Source organism: Lemur catta, chromosome 4, assembly GCF_020740605.2.
Source record: "Lemur catta isolate mLemCat1 chromosome 4, mLemCat1.pri, whole genome shotgun sequence".
NCBI classification, from domain to species: Eukaryota; Metazoa; Chordata; class Mammalia; order Primates; family Lemuridae; genus Lemur; species Lemur catta.
Genome location: NC_059131.1, coordinates 26,723,527 through 26,738,851, shown reverse-complemented (window position 1 = coordinate 26,738,851; position 15,325 = coordinate 26,723,527). Strand labels below are relative to the sequence as shown.

The window sequence follows — 15,325 nt, the reverse complement described above, 5'->3', positions numbered from 1 at the left end:
AATGGGGATATAATGGTTCTTACTTATAATGTTGTCTTTGAGCACTAAATGAGTTAGTGTATGTAAACTGCTTAGAATAATGCCCAGGACATAGTACAGTGAAGTGTTAGCTACTGATTTGGGCAGTTTTCCATATCACTTCATTTTCCCTCGGCACTTCTTGTCAGCCCTATGATATACTTTTTTCTTCTTATTTGGGAGACTCTATTATGTTGATGTTTTTTGCTTTGATATTTGGTGATATTCTGAGTATTTATTTTAAAAAGGACATATAGCATGTGAACTTTCATTGATTGTAGTATTCTTCTTTTTAAGGATTTGGAATGCCCTGACAGATAATTATGGAAATGTGATGCCTGTAGACTGGAAGTCATCGCATACTAGGACCTTGCATTTGCTTACTCTGAACCTCTCAGAAAAAGGGGTAAGTTAGGAATTGAACTTTCATTCTTATGTTTATGCCCCTATTACGATTGTTTTTGTATCCTAGTGGCTTACACAGTTGGAAAGAAAGCCTACCCAATCATTGAATGGCTTATTCATGATTAAATACTTGTTCTAAATTTTAGGATTTTCTTTTTCTTTACAACATGGTTGTGTATACCCCTAGTTAGTAAGTAGCTCACTACTTACTACTACTGATGATGCTGATGATGGCACTAAAACAATAGCATTTCTGTTTAACAGATTCATTGACTTGCCTCTTATTTCCGAGCTTGTAGCAACTGGAGTGGCTCTCTCTTGCCATCTTGGCTCCACTGCTGTTGCCTTGCTAGCACATGCCTTCAGTTCTTCCCCAGCGCACACTGACTTTTGTTATGGTTAGCTAAATTTCCATCACAATTTTGATGTGCTAGGAACACTCAGTAAAGATGCTAGCCCTTGAGTTAACATTGTGAGGATATTGGAATGTCAACATGGAGTTAATGTCTTAATGAATTTAGTGAGCTGCTGCTGGACATGACATATTGTGAAGGGATTACGTACTCCAATGAATGTTGGGGAATCTTTAAGAGATAGTTCTTGGCTTTCTAATGCTTCATGGCCAACTTGTCATGTGTGGGGCTCCTGTGTACATCTTGGTTTTGTAAAGTGAAGATGCCTTGAGTGAGACGTGTGAGCACCAGTGTTATAACGGACAGCTTGGGGGCCAGAAAAAGGCAGAGACTTACCTGAAGTAGAAATTCGTAGTGTTAAGTTTGTTTAAAGCTGATGAGAAATCTAGCCAAATTATGTAAGTTTCAGGGCCAGACTGTTTACGTTCCTTACCAAATAACAGTGTAAACTCATGCCAGGTCTTCTGGCATCCTCTATATTTCATTACAAGTATAATTGTGTGATTATTGGGAGTATAATGCAGTAGGGCTGTCAGTATTTTAAATGGTATTGTTAATGTTTCATGAAAATGATTTTCTTAAATATGTGATTCAGAAAAGCCTGCTGCTCATGTTTTTTAGTGCAATATAGAGTTCTGACTGTATTTCCCAGTATTTAGTAGGTATAGAAATCTTACTATTTGTTACAATTGTTAACCCCATTAAGCCTTGCAGACTGACCTGACATACATTTAGTGTAAAGGAATAAAAGTATCATCTGTTCTGTCTTCTGTTTATTTAGGTCCTAGCTATCATTTTGGACTTAGTTCAAGTTTCCCTTCCTTTCTGAAGCTTCCTATTACTGTTTTAGCCTTTGCTGATCTCATGGAATTATACAATTTTGGAGTTGGAAGGGGCTTTAAAGGACACTTAATCCAGCCTCTCACTTGGGGGGAATCCACACCTCCAGCATCTCTGACAGATGGTCATTTAGCCATGGCCTAAATCGCTGCATGGAAGGAAAACATGCTCCTCTCTGTGGGAATTGGTGACACTTATGAGGATTTGAACTGTTAAAGGACTTGTTATCTGTCCCACAGAATTTAATCCCGTTGTCTCATGGGTGCTTGTCCCTGTAGCACTTTGTCCACGTCTCTGTGAAATACTACTGCACTCTCCTGTTAATCTTGTGTTTCTGGGTCTGTCATTAGATTGTGACTTCCCAGTGGACAAATGTCTTTGTATTTGTCTTTTTAGTGACTACCCCTGCCTGGCACATAGTACCAAGATACTTTGTTGAGGGACTGAGTGAATAACCTCATCAGTGAGACTGTAAGGTCAGAGATCACGATGGAAAGGGGTTTTTTTTTTTTCTTTCTGTTTTGTATATTATTTAAAATAGTGCTGAATCCATAGAAGCCATGAGTAGTTTTTTGACATATTAGAAAATAGCATAGTAGAGTTTCTTTCATAGTTTCCCAGAGAAGAACATTAGCAGCAGGAATGGGGCACTCTAATCCAATTTCATTAAATAAAATGTACAGTTGGTGGCCGGGCGCAGTGGCTTATGCCTGTAATCCTAGCACTCTGGGAGGCCGAGGTGGGAGGATCACTCCAAGTCAGTTCGAGACCAGCCTGAGCAAGAGCGAGACACCGTCTCTACTAAAAATAGAAGTAAATTAGCTGGACAACTAAAAATATATAGAAAAAATTAGCTGGGCATAGTGGCGCATGACTGTAGTCCTGGCTACTCAGGAGGCTGAGGAAGAAGGATCCCTTGAGCCCAGGAGTTTGAGGTTGCTGTGAGCTAGGCTGACGCCATGGCACTCACTCTAGCCCAGGCAATGGAGCGAGACTCTGTCTCAAAAAAAAAAAAAAAAAAAAAAAATTTGGTAATAATACAACAATATAAATAATACAAATAAACAATATTATATAACTATTTATATAGCATTTACATTATATTAGGTATTATAAGTAATTTAGATATGATTTAAAGTGTACAGGAGAGTGTGTGCAGGTCATATGGAAATACTACCCCATTTTATATAAAAGACTTGAGCATCTGGATTTTGGTATGGGGGGGCATGTCCTGGAGCCAATCTCCCATGGATACCGAGGGACGACTGTATTTCTTATATTGTTCTTAGATTGCATCTTGGGAATTAATTCCCTTTTGCTGGCTTTTGAATGTTTTCAGTGCCAAAGTAATGGAATAGCCAAGGTGGTCATTATTAATGACTTAGAGTTTAGTACTAGTAGTGTGATACTAAAAGCCTTACCTGGAGAAACTCAGCAGATTAAAGTGGACAAGTGATCATCCATCTGTAATCTATCTGTTGTGACATAACTATTCTGGTGATGAAATGAATAGCATTGAGATTAGAACTCTGTTCCTCAGGAAGGATTAGCACACATTGAGTTCTCAAGAGCAATGGGTGACAAGGACTATGAAAGAAGCAATCGTGTCATTCTGTTACATAGTATATAATTTTTTTTTTTTAACCTGGGAAAGTTATTGTATTTGCCATTGCCACCTGGGTGCTCTAGTCTTCCTGTGACTGAGCTATGCAAAATCTACCTTTTGAAAACATTCTTTAGATTAATCTAGTTATAAAACAGAGTGTATATGGAATTTTTTTCTTGACAAAGGGAGTTTTTTTATTTTTTGCATTAAGATGAGAAAAACATTCAGGTAAACTAGTTTGCTAGATTTCAGTATTTTATTTATTTATTTTTTCACTGAAGGTTAAGATGGCACACTTCTAAGTTTGAGTCCTTTCTAGACTAAGACAACTAAAGTGGTAGATTCCAAATGCTTACCTGGATGCATTTTTTTTCCATTTGATGTATCTTTAATTTTATACAGGGAAACAGTACCACCAGCTCTGTATCTAACTCTGGCATAGGCAGGAGCGATGGGAATGCTTGGCAAAAAGAAGGCACATTTATGCCGAATGGGAGAGTGAATAATGCTGCCCGTGACAGCCAAGGTTAGTTTTCAAAGCTTGAGAGGGATTCCAGCCCTTAGCATATGCCATCTCTGTGGGGAATGGACTTGGCTGCTTCTCTGGAAAGATGATCTGGGATCATTATTTCTGTTGTCATGGAAATTTATTCTAATAGTTTACTGGTATTACTCATGTGTTTTGGCAGTGGCTGTAAACCTGTTCTAAATCTGGTGCCATTCTTGAATATCCTTATGTGATAGAATGCTTCCAATTTATTTTGGCTTAGGAACATCTTCTTTGCCTTCTTCGTCCTTCCATGTGCATTTTTTCAAGGACAGGGACTTATAAATGCATCTTTATACCTTAAAGAGGAGAAATAGGGCCACACATGGTGGCTCATGTCTATAATTCCAGCACCTTGGAAGACTGAGGTGGGAGGATCACTTGAGGCCTGGAGTTCGAGACCAGACTGGGCAAACATAGCGAGACCCTGTCTCTAAAAAAAAATAAAAAAACTGGCTGGGTGTGGTAGCACGCACCTGTAGTCCAGCTACTCAGGAGGCCAAGGCAGGTGGATTACCTGAGCTCTGGAGTTCGAGACTGCAATGAGCTATGATGGCACCAGGGCACTCCAGCCTGGGCAACAGAGTGAGACCCTGTCTCTTAAAAAAAAAAAAAGATAATAGCATGTCTTCCTTAGGAGTAATTTTAAAATTAAAATTTTTATTTATTTATAAGTCAGGGGAAAAATAAAACTATGGCCCTCAAACTACAACTTAGAAGAGTGAGTGGGGTTGGGGCTTGTGTTTGGAGTGTAAGGTCAGTGAAGATAATTGTCATGTCTACACTGTGTCATCCACACATCATGATCATGTTGTGGCGGTTTTTCATCTTTCCTTCCACAGCCTTAAAATCAAACATCCCCTCACGTCAAGAGCCACTATAGTGTCTTGACGTTTCTCCTTCCTTACTAAAATTAAATTATTAAAGGTAAAGGAATAACTGTCACAGTTTAAAAAATAAATCAGACCTATAGGACTTAAATGAACAGGCAGCCCTTGCCCCACTTACCCCATCTTTGATGTCTGCTTGCCAGAGGCAACCACTTTCAAGAACTACGTCAGTTGTTTCTTCTAGCAGGTAACATACTCATACTGTTTTACTTGATTTTATTTTTTCACTTTTAGACTTTACTTTCTACCTATAGGATGAAGGTTTAGGTCTCTTATATTCCTGCTCCAACCTCCAACCCCCATAACCCTCACAAAAACTTTCCCTTCTCTCATCTTCCCAATGCAATCATATCAAAATCTGTGGTTAAGTTAATCTTTGTCATTTATATTTACTGTTTAGGTGTTCACAGTTGACTCATTTTGGTGTATTACGATTAGATTTCCTCTTTTACTGGGTTTTTTCTTAGGGTAATAATAATTGCCTTTTTTGTGGTTTATTTAGTTTATAATTAGCTCACAGTTCAGCCTCAATAGAGCCATAGAACTCATTTTGGTAAATGGAATACACTAGGTAATTTATCAGTTTCTGTTCTCTCTGTCACTTTTTTTGCACTCTCCTGCTTTTCTTAATGTTCTGCGGTAACAATTCTAATCTGAACTCGTTATTCTCTAGTTTATCTTCACACCCATCATTCTGGGATTTTCACTTCACTGTCATTACAAGAATCCTCTTCATCTTTTTGTTGTATTAGACCCTATAGGTCTTTTTCCCTTTTCATTTTCCTCCTGGTAGCTTTTGGAGAAAGGGTGTATGAGTGGTAAGTTTTTTGAGAAGTTGTATGTCTGAAAATGTCTTTATTCTAAGCTGCCTAATTGTTAGTTTAGCTGGATACAAGATTCTAGGGTGGAATTTATTGAAACACAAATTATACCGATTGTTTTCTAGCATCTCTTATTGCTATTGAGAATTCAAACAACATTTAGATTCCTGATCCTTTTCATGTGACGATTTTTTTCTTTCTGGAAGCTTTTAGATTCTTGTTTTACACACAGTGTTCTGAAATCTCATGATGATGTGTCGAAGGCCATGGCTAGTCCTTTCCTAGGCTGATGGTGCAGTGAGAAATAGAAAGAGAAGGGACGTCATCGCTGTGGTACAGCATGGATTGCATTATATGGTGCTAGGTGGACCTTGAAGCATGGACGTAGCCTTCTCCCGGCCTAATGTTTGAAAGTTAGGATGCCGGGGGTTCTTTCCTTGGTCCTTCTCACCTGCAGGTTTCTTGCTTTGGGGGCTGTGTTCACCCTTAAACTTCGGGTGCTCCTGTATGAGGAACTAGAGAAGCAGTGGGGACCTACGTCTACTCCATTGTATTTTCAATTTTGTATGTATCCTTCAATTTTATATATATATCCTCTGCACTGGTAAATAAAATAATTTTCCCAGGTAAAATTGCATTAACATACACTATGTAATAGGATGACATGGTGGGTTTTTACATAGTCCTTGTTGCCCATTTGTTCTTTGGGAACTCTATGTGTGCTAATCCTTCCTGAGGAATAGAGTTCCAATTTCAGTGCTGTTCATCACCTAAATAGTCATGTTATGACAGATAGATAGATAGATGTTCACTTGTTCACTTTAATCTGCTGAATTTTTTTTCCAGGTAAGGCTTTTACTGTCACTACTAGTACTAAACTCTAAGTCATGATAAAAGGGGCTGTTTATATTGATGTGAGCAGGGTTAAGGGAAACCAAGTCTAGCAACAGCAACTAGTGCATTAGCAGCCCTGAGCATGAAGAGCTAAGGAGGAGAGGAGGTTATTAGACTGGAGAGATTATCTGTGGGGTAGAGGTCTGTTGATGAGAGCTGTGGCTTTTGGTAAAGAGCCACAGCTGACAAGTGGCAGTCTGGCAGGGAGGAAGACAGAAGAATAAATGCCCAGCCCTCACCATCCCCACCCTCCAGTCTCCTGGTATCTGCCAATGGTGTTACACCCAACTGGAAGCCAGTGTCAAGGGCATCCTTTGATGTTGTCCGTAAAGGTTAGCCTCCTGGGGCACAGAGCAGGGTGGAAAATGGTGGTGGAGGCTCTCCAGCCCAGTTAGGTTTTAAGATGTTTTTGGAAACTAGGGACATTCTATTTTTGGAAGAAGAGAGGTTAGACTGCAAGAGCTAAGTGTGACCCTCATGGACAGATCTGTCCTACAGGGAGTTGATCACTTTTACTCTGAATATTTGAATTTGTTTGCAATTAGCAAACTTTTATGCTTTCTGTAGAATTTGTAACGTATACCAATCTTAACTATGAGAATAACATTTGTTGCTAAACCTGCCTATTTTCTCCCTTCTCATTGCTACAACTTGCCAGTGAATACCATATTTTTTCCTGCACATCTATCAGCTTGTATAGCACTCTTCCCCATGGAAAAAATAACTAAGTATGTATCTATAGCAGACAATAGGGAATGTACGCAGCATCTTAGCAATTTCATATTTATTCTACATTCCTCTCATTTCTGTTTGAGATGAATATGTGCACACTGCCTGGTTCAGAGTGATTGTAACAATTTTTGCCTTTCAAGGGAAAGCTCTCAGTAGATGCTTTCCTCTGCAGCCTCTCTTACCTAAAGATGCTGACTCTGTTTTGATAAGAATGTGTCCTGCTTTTAACAGTGGGTGTTTTTGTTTTTAGGTAAGCGACAGTTTGCTCTTTGATACCTCAGATGACGAGGAGCTGAGAGAACAGCTGGATATGCATTCGATCATCGTCTCCTGTGTTCACGATGAACCCCTCTTCACCGCGGATCAGGTATAAAGGAGATATTTATTCACATAAGGATCGGTGGCTCTAGAGCTGAAAAATGATTTCTTACTGTGGCAATAAATAATGGTTTTAGAATTTACTTATTTTTCCTATATTTTCCGGTTATACAGGCTTAACAGTCAGCTCTTCCACTGAGGAAACAGAAGAAAGTATATGTAATCTGAAGCAGAAGGGATTATGTTACTTGGAAAGATTTCCAACATAAGCATTGTTAAAGAGTACAGCAAGTCAGTACAGGAAGTTACTAAAGGGGTATTACTTAAAATCAGAAAAATCATGTGAATTTCCTAGTTTCTTTAGATTTATCCATGCATGCACAAACTATAAAATACCTGTGTAGAAATTATTTAGTTTCTTTAAAACCCTGGGTAAAAATCATTAGCACTTATTAGAAGTACATACTGTGTGCCCCAGAAAAAAGTGAGCATTATTCTTATGGAATGCTCTAATAATGCCAACTCTGTATTCATTTAAAACCAGTTGAATCAGCTTTCTCATTTTCTGAATACTCTTCCCACCTCTGTTGTATTGTCATAATGTGATGCAAGAAATTCTTCCTGAAATAAAATATTCCATGGATACTCGGGCTGTGCATTCTACCACAGTCTATTTTTAGGCTGGAAAGACAAGGTCAGTAAGGAGATATATTGTGGCGAGGTTGGGAGGAGTACGTTAGAAAGGTACATTAAAATTTTGTCATTTTGATGCTCCTTGGTCATATTTGTGGTTGGATTGTTCTAGGTCTGGAAAGAATGTGGTGATTAAAACGCAAGGTAATAATAGGTTGGTGGACTGTTTTGAAGTAGAGCGTGATATTCCAGGGAAGGACGTGACCCTGAGAGTTCATTGTCCCCTCAGTGATCTGCCTGAATGCCACAAACTATCCCTGTTTTTAAGACTTAGAGTAACATATTCTGTGGCCCCCTTGAGTGTCGCATTGTATGGTTTTACAATGCCTGTTTCGGAAAGTCTTCTTGTACTTAACATTGTCCTGCATCCTTCAGATTTGCTTTTGTTTTTCCTCAGTGGAAGTGTTAACTGACTGTTAAGCTTGTTGGTTCATAAAGCATGTTAAGTACACTCATAATGTTTACTCCTCCATTTAATTGTATTTAATAGTTTTCTTTTTCTTTCTTTCTTTTTTTTTTTTTTTTTTTAAACCTTAGGTCCCTTTTTTCTAACTATTAATTAGTTTTTATGGCTTTCCTTTAAATTTTCTCTAAGTTCTCAACTTCTAGAATCTGGTCAGGTCAAAATACTATTGTAAGATTTGCACAACATTACATAAGACAGTAGATCATTGTTTAAAAGGCAGATGCATTTCTGAAGTTTTCATGCTTTATGCAGCTTTTTCCTCCTTAAACATCTACATTTTAAAGTAATTTTTAAATATCTCTTTAGCTTTCATTGAATTAATATGTGAAATTCTTTTTCTGCTGTTAAAGGAAAATTTTGCTTCCATAGAGGTAATTCATTCTTTTATATAACATATAAATTTTTATGTGCTATTGTATTTTCTAAATTTTATGTCAGACTTTTTTATTTAATAGCTTTAGATTGAGCACTTTATATGGTAAATTTCCTGTTATTTGTTTTCTTCTAATGATGACTTTATGATCTAGATCTGGCACGTCTGAAGTCAGTTATGTATGTGTTTGTAGCACCATTTCTCAGACGTTGCAAGATCTGATAGGGCCCACTGAAGCACGATGGACATATTAAATCATATTCTGTTTAATTTTGTGTTTAGTAGTTTGTACATTCTTTTTCATAAATCATGTTCACTGTAACAATCAAAATTTCAGTCATTCAGAACCCACTCTTGCATACTGTTGGTTCATGAAGAATTTAGTGCATTTTTACTCTGGTTGCCTCAGGTGAGTGCCGTGTTCCAGATAGATCATTTTTCCCTTGCATATTTGATTAACAGTGGTCTGTATATTTTGGAAGGTTATTGAAGAAATTGAAGAAATGATGCAGGAATCACCGGACCCAGAAGATGATGAAACTCCCACACAGTCAGATCGGCTTTCAATGCTTTCCCAGGAGATTCAAACTCTGAAGAGGTCCAGCACAAGCAGTTATGAAGAGAGTAAGCAACCTGCTTAGACTAATGCTTTTTGTACTTTTTGCCCATATCGACTGTATAGTGTGACCATCTGCAGAAAGCTTTGATTCTCACAGGCTGGGTTACGTACCCTTGCCAAGCCTCCTAGTAATATTCGGGACGTATTTTTATCATCACTAAGGGACTGTGTCATATTTACCTTTGAACCCTGTATTAGTTTGCCAGAGCTACCTTAACAGAGTGCCGTAGACTGGCTGGCTTAAACAACAGAAATTTATATTCTCACAAGTCTGAAGCCCAGAAATCTGAGACTAAGGTGTTGGCAGGTCTGGTTTCTTCTGAGGCCTCTCTGTTTGGCGTTCAGATGACCACCGTGTCCCGGTGTCTTCTCATAGTCTTCCTTCTGTGTGTGCCTGTGTCCTATATGATACCAGTCATATTGGATTAAGGCCCACCCTAATGCCGTCATTTAACTCTAATTACCTCTTCAAAGAGTTTATCTCCGTATTCTGAGGTACTGGCGGTTGGGACTTCAACAATGTCTTATCTCTCACATGAGAGGAAGTGCTGACAAAAGACTGAAATGGGGGGTTCCAGGGAATATTGTTCCCTTTCATCTTCCTTCACAAATTGGGGCATATGTGACTAAACATGTATTTAGTTTAATTCTCTCAAATCCACTCCCTCTCTCTTCAGAGGTGTCCCAGAGCCCTGCTAAATTGCTTGCCATTTCCTGTCAGCAGGTAGTTTCTGTATTCTCCCTCTGCTTTTGTGTTTGTTCTTTTCCTTGTACGAGCTTTCTTAGTCTCCACTGAAGTACTATTCATGGGTTGATTTACTTACACAATTAAAAAATTTTGTTATGCTTTTCTTCTTAGTCAGCTGAGAAGTGACTTTGCTCGCCTCCCTCTCCTCAGACCTGCCCTCCAGAAGTTTTAGGCATCTGAGAAGATCACAGTTAATTTAATTGCTTGAAATATGATTTTTGCTCTTTGGCATAAAACACCATTTTGCTGCCTTGAAACATTTTTGTCTTAGTATCTGCTATACTTTGTTTTTGGTCGTAGGAGTAAAAAGGCTCTCAGTATCTGAATTAAATGAACTCTTAGAAGAAATTGAGACGGCCATTAAGGAGTACTCCGAGGAGCTGGTGCAGCAGTTGGCCCTGCGAGATGAACTGGAGTTTGAAAAGGAAGTGAAAAACAGCTTTATTTCTGTTCTTATTGAAGTGCAGAACAAACAGAAAGAACACAAAGAAACAGCCAAAAAGAAAAAGAAACTCAAAAATGGTGGCTCTCAGAATGGGAAGAACGAGAGAAGTCATATGCCTGGCACAGTAAGTGATGTTTCACAGGAGGCATGGAGCACCGGAAATGGGTTCTGTGGCCGGTGGCTGGTCGTACATGGGCAGGAGTGTTGTGCTCCTAGCTGGAGCTCACGGGGATTCTATTCCAGAACACACCACCGTGCCCAGCTTCTTCAGTGGGTTGTTTTCTTCTTGAGGGTTATAATGGTTATCTGAATATCTTAATAGTGAAATGTTTAGGAGGGAAGGAAGTGGAAGGAAGAGGAGAATGTCTTAAAGAAAAGAAGCTTTAGCAAGTGACCATTTTTTTACTGCTTCAAAATATTAATAGTGGTTATTTCTGTTTGGTGGTTTTATTTTCTGTTTTGCTTAACTCTTATGAGTGGTGTAATAAGAAATTAAAAGGGGGTTCTTTTAGAGATAGCAGAACTGTGCTGAGCCTAAAGACAGAGACTGATTCATAAACAGGTTCTTCCTGATTTATCAGTGAGGTTGGAATGTGAGGCTGTTAATGGCAGTTATATGACATTGGCCATTTGGCCTAGTATTTTTCAGACTAGAATATTAGTGACTGGTGAAAACAAGTTTAGAATATTTGCAAGTTTGACCCCTTCGTATAAGGATTTTCATTTTCTGCTCTTTTCAGTTTTCTTAAGTGATTAAATCTCAAGTGTTAATCATGTGGTTAAATTTCATCATAAACATTAACTGTAAATTATACAAGATGCATTTCATTATTTTATGGCCATTTCATTTTTCTGTGATCAGTTGAACTCTTGTATAGTCTAACCTTGATTTTGTTTGTGAAGAAATGTTGGTTTTATTTTTAGTGTATAAAAAGCTATTTTTCTAAAGGGAACATCTTTTTAATTCATGATATTGATAACATGGTAATACAAATCACAAACTGGCTATTATGGCTTGTAATAATATAAATTGTGTCTTTTTCTTTTTTTGAGACACAAAGCCTGTTGCCCAGGCTAGAGTGCCGTGGCATCAGCCTAGCTCACAGCAACCTCAAACACCTGGGCTCAAGCTGTCCTCCTGCCTCAGCCTCCCAAGTAGCTGGGACTACAGGCATGCACCACCATACCTGGCTAATTTTTTCTATATATTTTTAGTTGTCCATATAATTTATTTCTATTTTTAGTAGACACGGAGTCTCGCTCTTGCTCAGGCCGCTCTTGAACTCCTGAGCTCAAAGGATCCACCCTCCTCGGCCTCCCAGAGTGCTAGGATTACAGGCTTGCGCCACCGTGCCTGGCCTAAATTATGTCTTTGATTAAGTCTTGATTTATTTTTTTCCTAAAGAATACTTACTAGAGAAATAGATGTCATTAACCAGATGCTGATGGAATCCTTGAAAAAGAATACAGTTCTAGGTTGGTGGGCCACCTGTGAGCGGTTAATATAAACAAAGAGTCTTACCATGTAGCCCATTTATTATACCATTATTGGCCTAGGAATAAATCCACATTTTCTTAGTGTAATGTCCATTTGTACCTAGTTAGAAAGGACATAGCTTATACGTTGACTTTGAAAAAGTTCTCGGATCTTTTATTTTTGAAAAATGGTAGTATTGATTGAATAGGTGTTTATTTAGTTACTCCAAGTGACTACTCTGAAAAAAACCCCCCACATTTGTTTGAATATACAATCTTGGAAAATTTGCTTTAAAATATCATAGACAATGTTTTGGATTTGCATCTCACATTTTAAAAAAGTACATCCTTTAAATTACCCTATTATACAAGTGGGATTGAATAAAATGCTTAGTTAAAGTCATAGCATGGTTGGTACTTTCTACCTATTTGCTTTTAGAGATTACATGTAAATCCTCCATTTATTGGTGTTAACGCTCAGCTGAGAAAAGTAAATTTATCCCTAGAGGGGTTTAAAGGCTTCTTTTTGTAACTCCCATGTAAAAAGGGATAGACTAAACCCATTGTGTAATTTTACATGGCATTTATATTGAGAAATGGATTTGACAAGGCAAGAGTTAGGTCTTACTTGAACCTTCGTTAGTCTTGAAATTCACAGTAAGAGTAATTTTTTCATAATATTTGAACTTCTGAAGTTGCTTCTTGAGTCCTGACTTACTGTTTGTGTCAAAAATTTTAATCGGGATAGTAATGGCATGACTAAGCTTGTGGTACTAGTTTCCTGTATCTTTTTTAAGCCTAAAATGATGAAGAAAGACCGTCCCATCTGTAACTCAAGTAGCCTGAAACCTATGATTCTGAAAAGAGTGGTAGGTTGCTCAAAAGAACCCCTTACGTGAAATGGCCAGTTGGATAAACAGATTCCAGGAGACTTTGCCAAACATGTTATGTAACATGCAGTTTTGGCAAGGCCTGATCTCTGAGTTTGCTTTCATCAGTGATACAAAATTTCTAAAACCAGTGACCTTCTTACAGATGTCATGTGTTATCTGTTTTTCAAGTAACGTCAGTCACTTCTTTCTTCCTACCTGAGATATTTTTGTTTTATTAGCAGGACTTGGATTTTCTGGAATAGCTTCTTTCCATTGTTCTTTATGAATGTTTCATTGAAACAATACATCAATTTGTACTTGGTGTAACACTTTATCCATAAGTGCTGCCTTTTTCTATGTGGCCCAGAGATACTCTGATGAAATATCCGAGTAGGTATACAGCAGGGTTAAACTTGTAGGTGTGAATTTTGGAGACATGTTTTGTTTCAAATATATGCTGCAGTGAAAGAAAAAAAATGGGCTTAGGGATGCTTATTTAGAGTTTTAGAAAATTTCATTAGAGCATGAAAATACATTAAATATTAATATTATAGAAAATATTAAGTATTTTATAAAAGCAAAATGTTATCTTGATTTGAATTTTAGTTTTTAAAATAATCATAATGCTTTCAATCTAGGGAGCAAAAAAAAAACCAAAAAATGAAAACCAAAAAACCCCCCCAAAAACCATAATGCTATAAATTGGGTAAAATGAAACAACATTAATTCGTTCAGCAAAAATTTGTGTATTGCATTCCTTGTGCCAAGTGCTGTTCATGATATAGTGGCGAATGAAACAGACAAGGCTCATGCTCTCCTGGAACTTTCTGGAACTTGTAATGAGGGAGACAGGTGATAGAGAAGGAAAAGAATGAGTAGACAGTGTAATTTCAGGTTGTAATCAGTGTCATGAAGAAAACAAAAGGCTTGGGCAGGTGGTCATTAGTGACTCCCTTGTGGAGCTGCCTTGGGGTAGGGTGGGCACTACAGCACTGCTGCCCCTGATTGGCCAGGGACACTGCCTGGTCCCCTTACAACTCTAGTTTGGAGGGGAGGTTAGAGGAGTAGATCTCTTTGGGAAATATGATTCAAGAGGGCAGAAGACTTTATATTCCCTTCATCCTGTTTTGCAGCATCTGGAGCAGTAGAAGGTGGGGATAGAGACTGGAACGATTGAAAGTCACTGTCCATTTATCACTATGGTAACCTATGTGCATTTCTTTGAACTAACGATGCTGTTTTGGGTTCTTGATGCTTCTGTATATTCCACTTCCTTTTTCTGGAATGGAACTCTTTAGCTGCCTGTCCAGTTGAGGGCTTTTTTTTTTTTTTTTTTTTTAAACTCCTTCAAAATCATGGTCAAGCATTGTCTTTTCTTCTTAGAACCTTCCTCAATGATTCTTCCTCCAATGCAGAATTGACTACTCTTTCTTTTGGGGTTAGTATAATTCCTCCTAACTATTTCTATTAGCACTGTCTGATCACACTGCAATTTTTTGTTTTTTTTGCCTGTCTCTATTATCGTTCCCTAAGGATAGGAAACTTAACTTTACTTTTTTGGCCCAACATTAGGTACCTAGTAAATTTCTGCTGAACAAATGAGTGAATGAAAGATAAACTTGCAAATCTATATTTTTACCCTGGACCTTTCTGCCAAGTGCCAAACCCATGGAGGCTGAATAGCGTATTGATTAAGAGCTTTGGGTTAAGAGCTATGTTTGGATCCTTGTCCTGCCACTAGATACAGATGCCTTTGTGTTTTGGAATGATTAAATGAAATAATATATGTAAACTATCAAACACTCTGATAAATGCTACTATATATGTCCAAGTGCCTACTAGGCATTTCCCTTTGGATATCTTGTAGGAATCTGAAATTTATATTATCAAAGTTACCATTTCCTTAAAATTGAATTTTTTTCTTATATCTTTTCTTTTTGTTGTGAAGGTACAGTCCTCCCACTCACTGAAACCAGTAAAATTTCCAGGTTAAATAATACACAGTTTTAAAGAGTTTTAAATGACCAGCTGTTCAAATTGTTCTACAGAAATATAACCCAGTAATAGCATAAGAATGACTATTTCCCTACACCTTCCACCAACAATGGATATTATTAGCCTTTTAATATATACTGATTGGATGGGAAAA

The 15,325-nt window shown here is 37.9% G+C and overlaps 1 protein-coding gene across 4 annotated transcripts in view; it reads left to right on the top strand.

The window, feature by feature from the left end:
* The window catches only part of FEZ2 (fasciculation and elongation protein zeta 2), a 232,337-nt gene that overhangs the window by 195,833 nt on the left and 21,179 nt on the right, over positions 1-15,325 (top strand). For all 4 annotated transcript variants that reach the window (XM_045549386.1, XM_045549388.1, XM_045549385.1 and 1 more), the window contains 4 exons: positions 316-424; positions 7,417-7,533; positions 9,499-9,640; positions 10,684-10,952. In XM_045549386.1, coding sequence (XP_045405342.1) covers positions 316-424; positions 7,417-7,533; positions 9,499-9,640; positions 10,684-10,952 — 637 coding nt within the window. The remainder of the gene's footprint in view (positions 1-315; positions 425-7,416; positions 7,534-9,498; positions 9,641-10,683; positions 10,953-15,325) is intronic.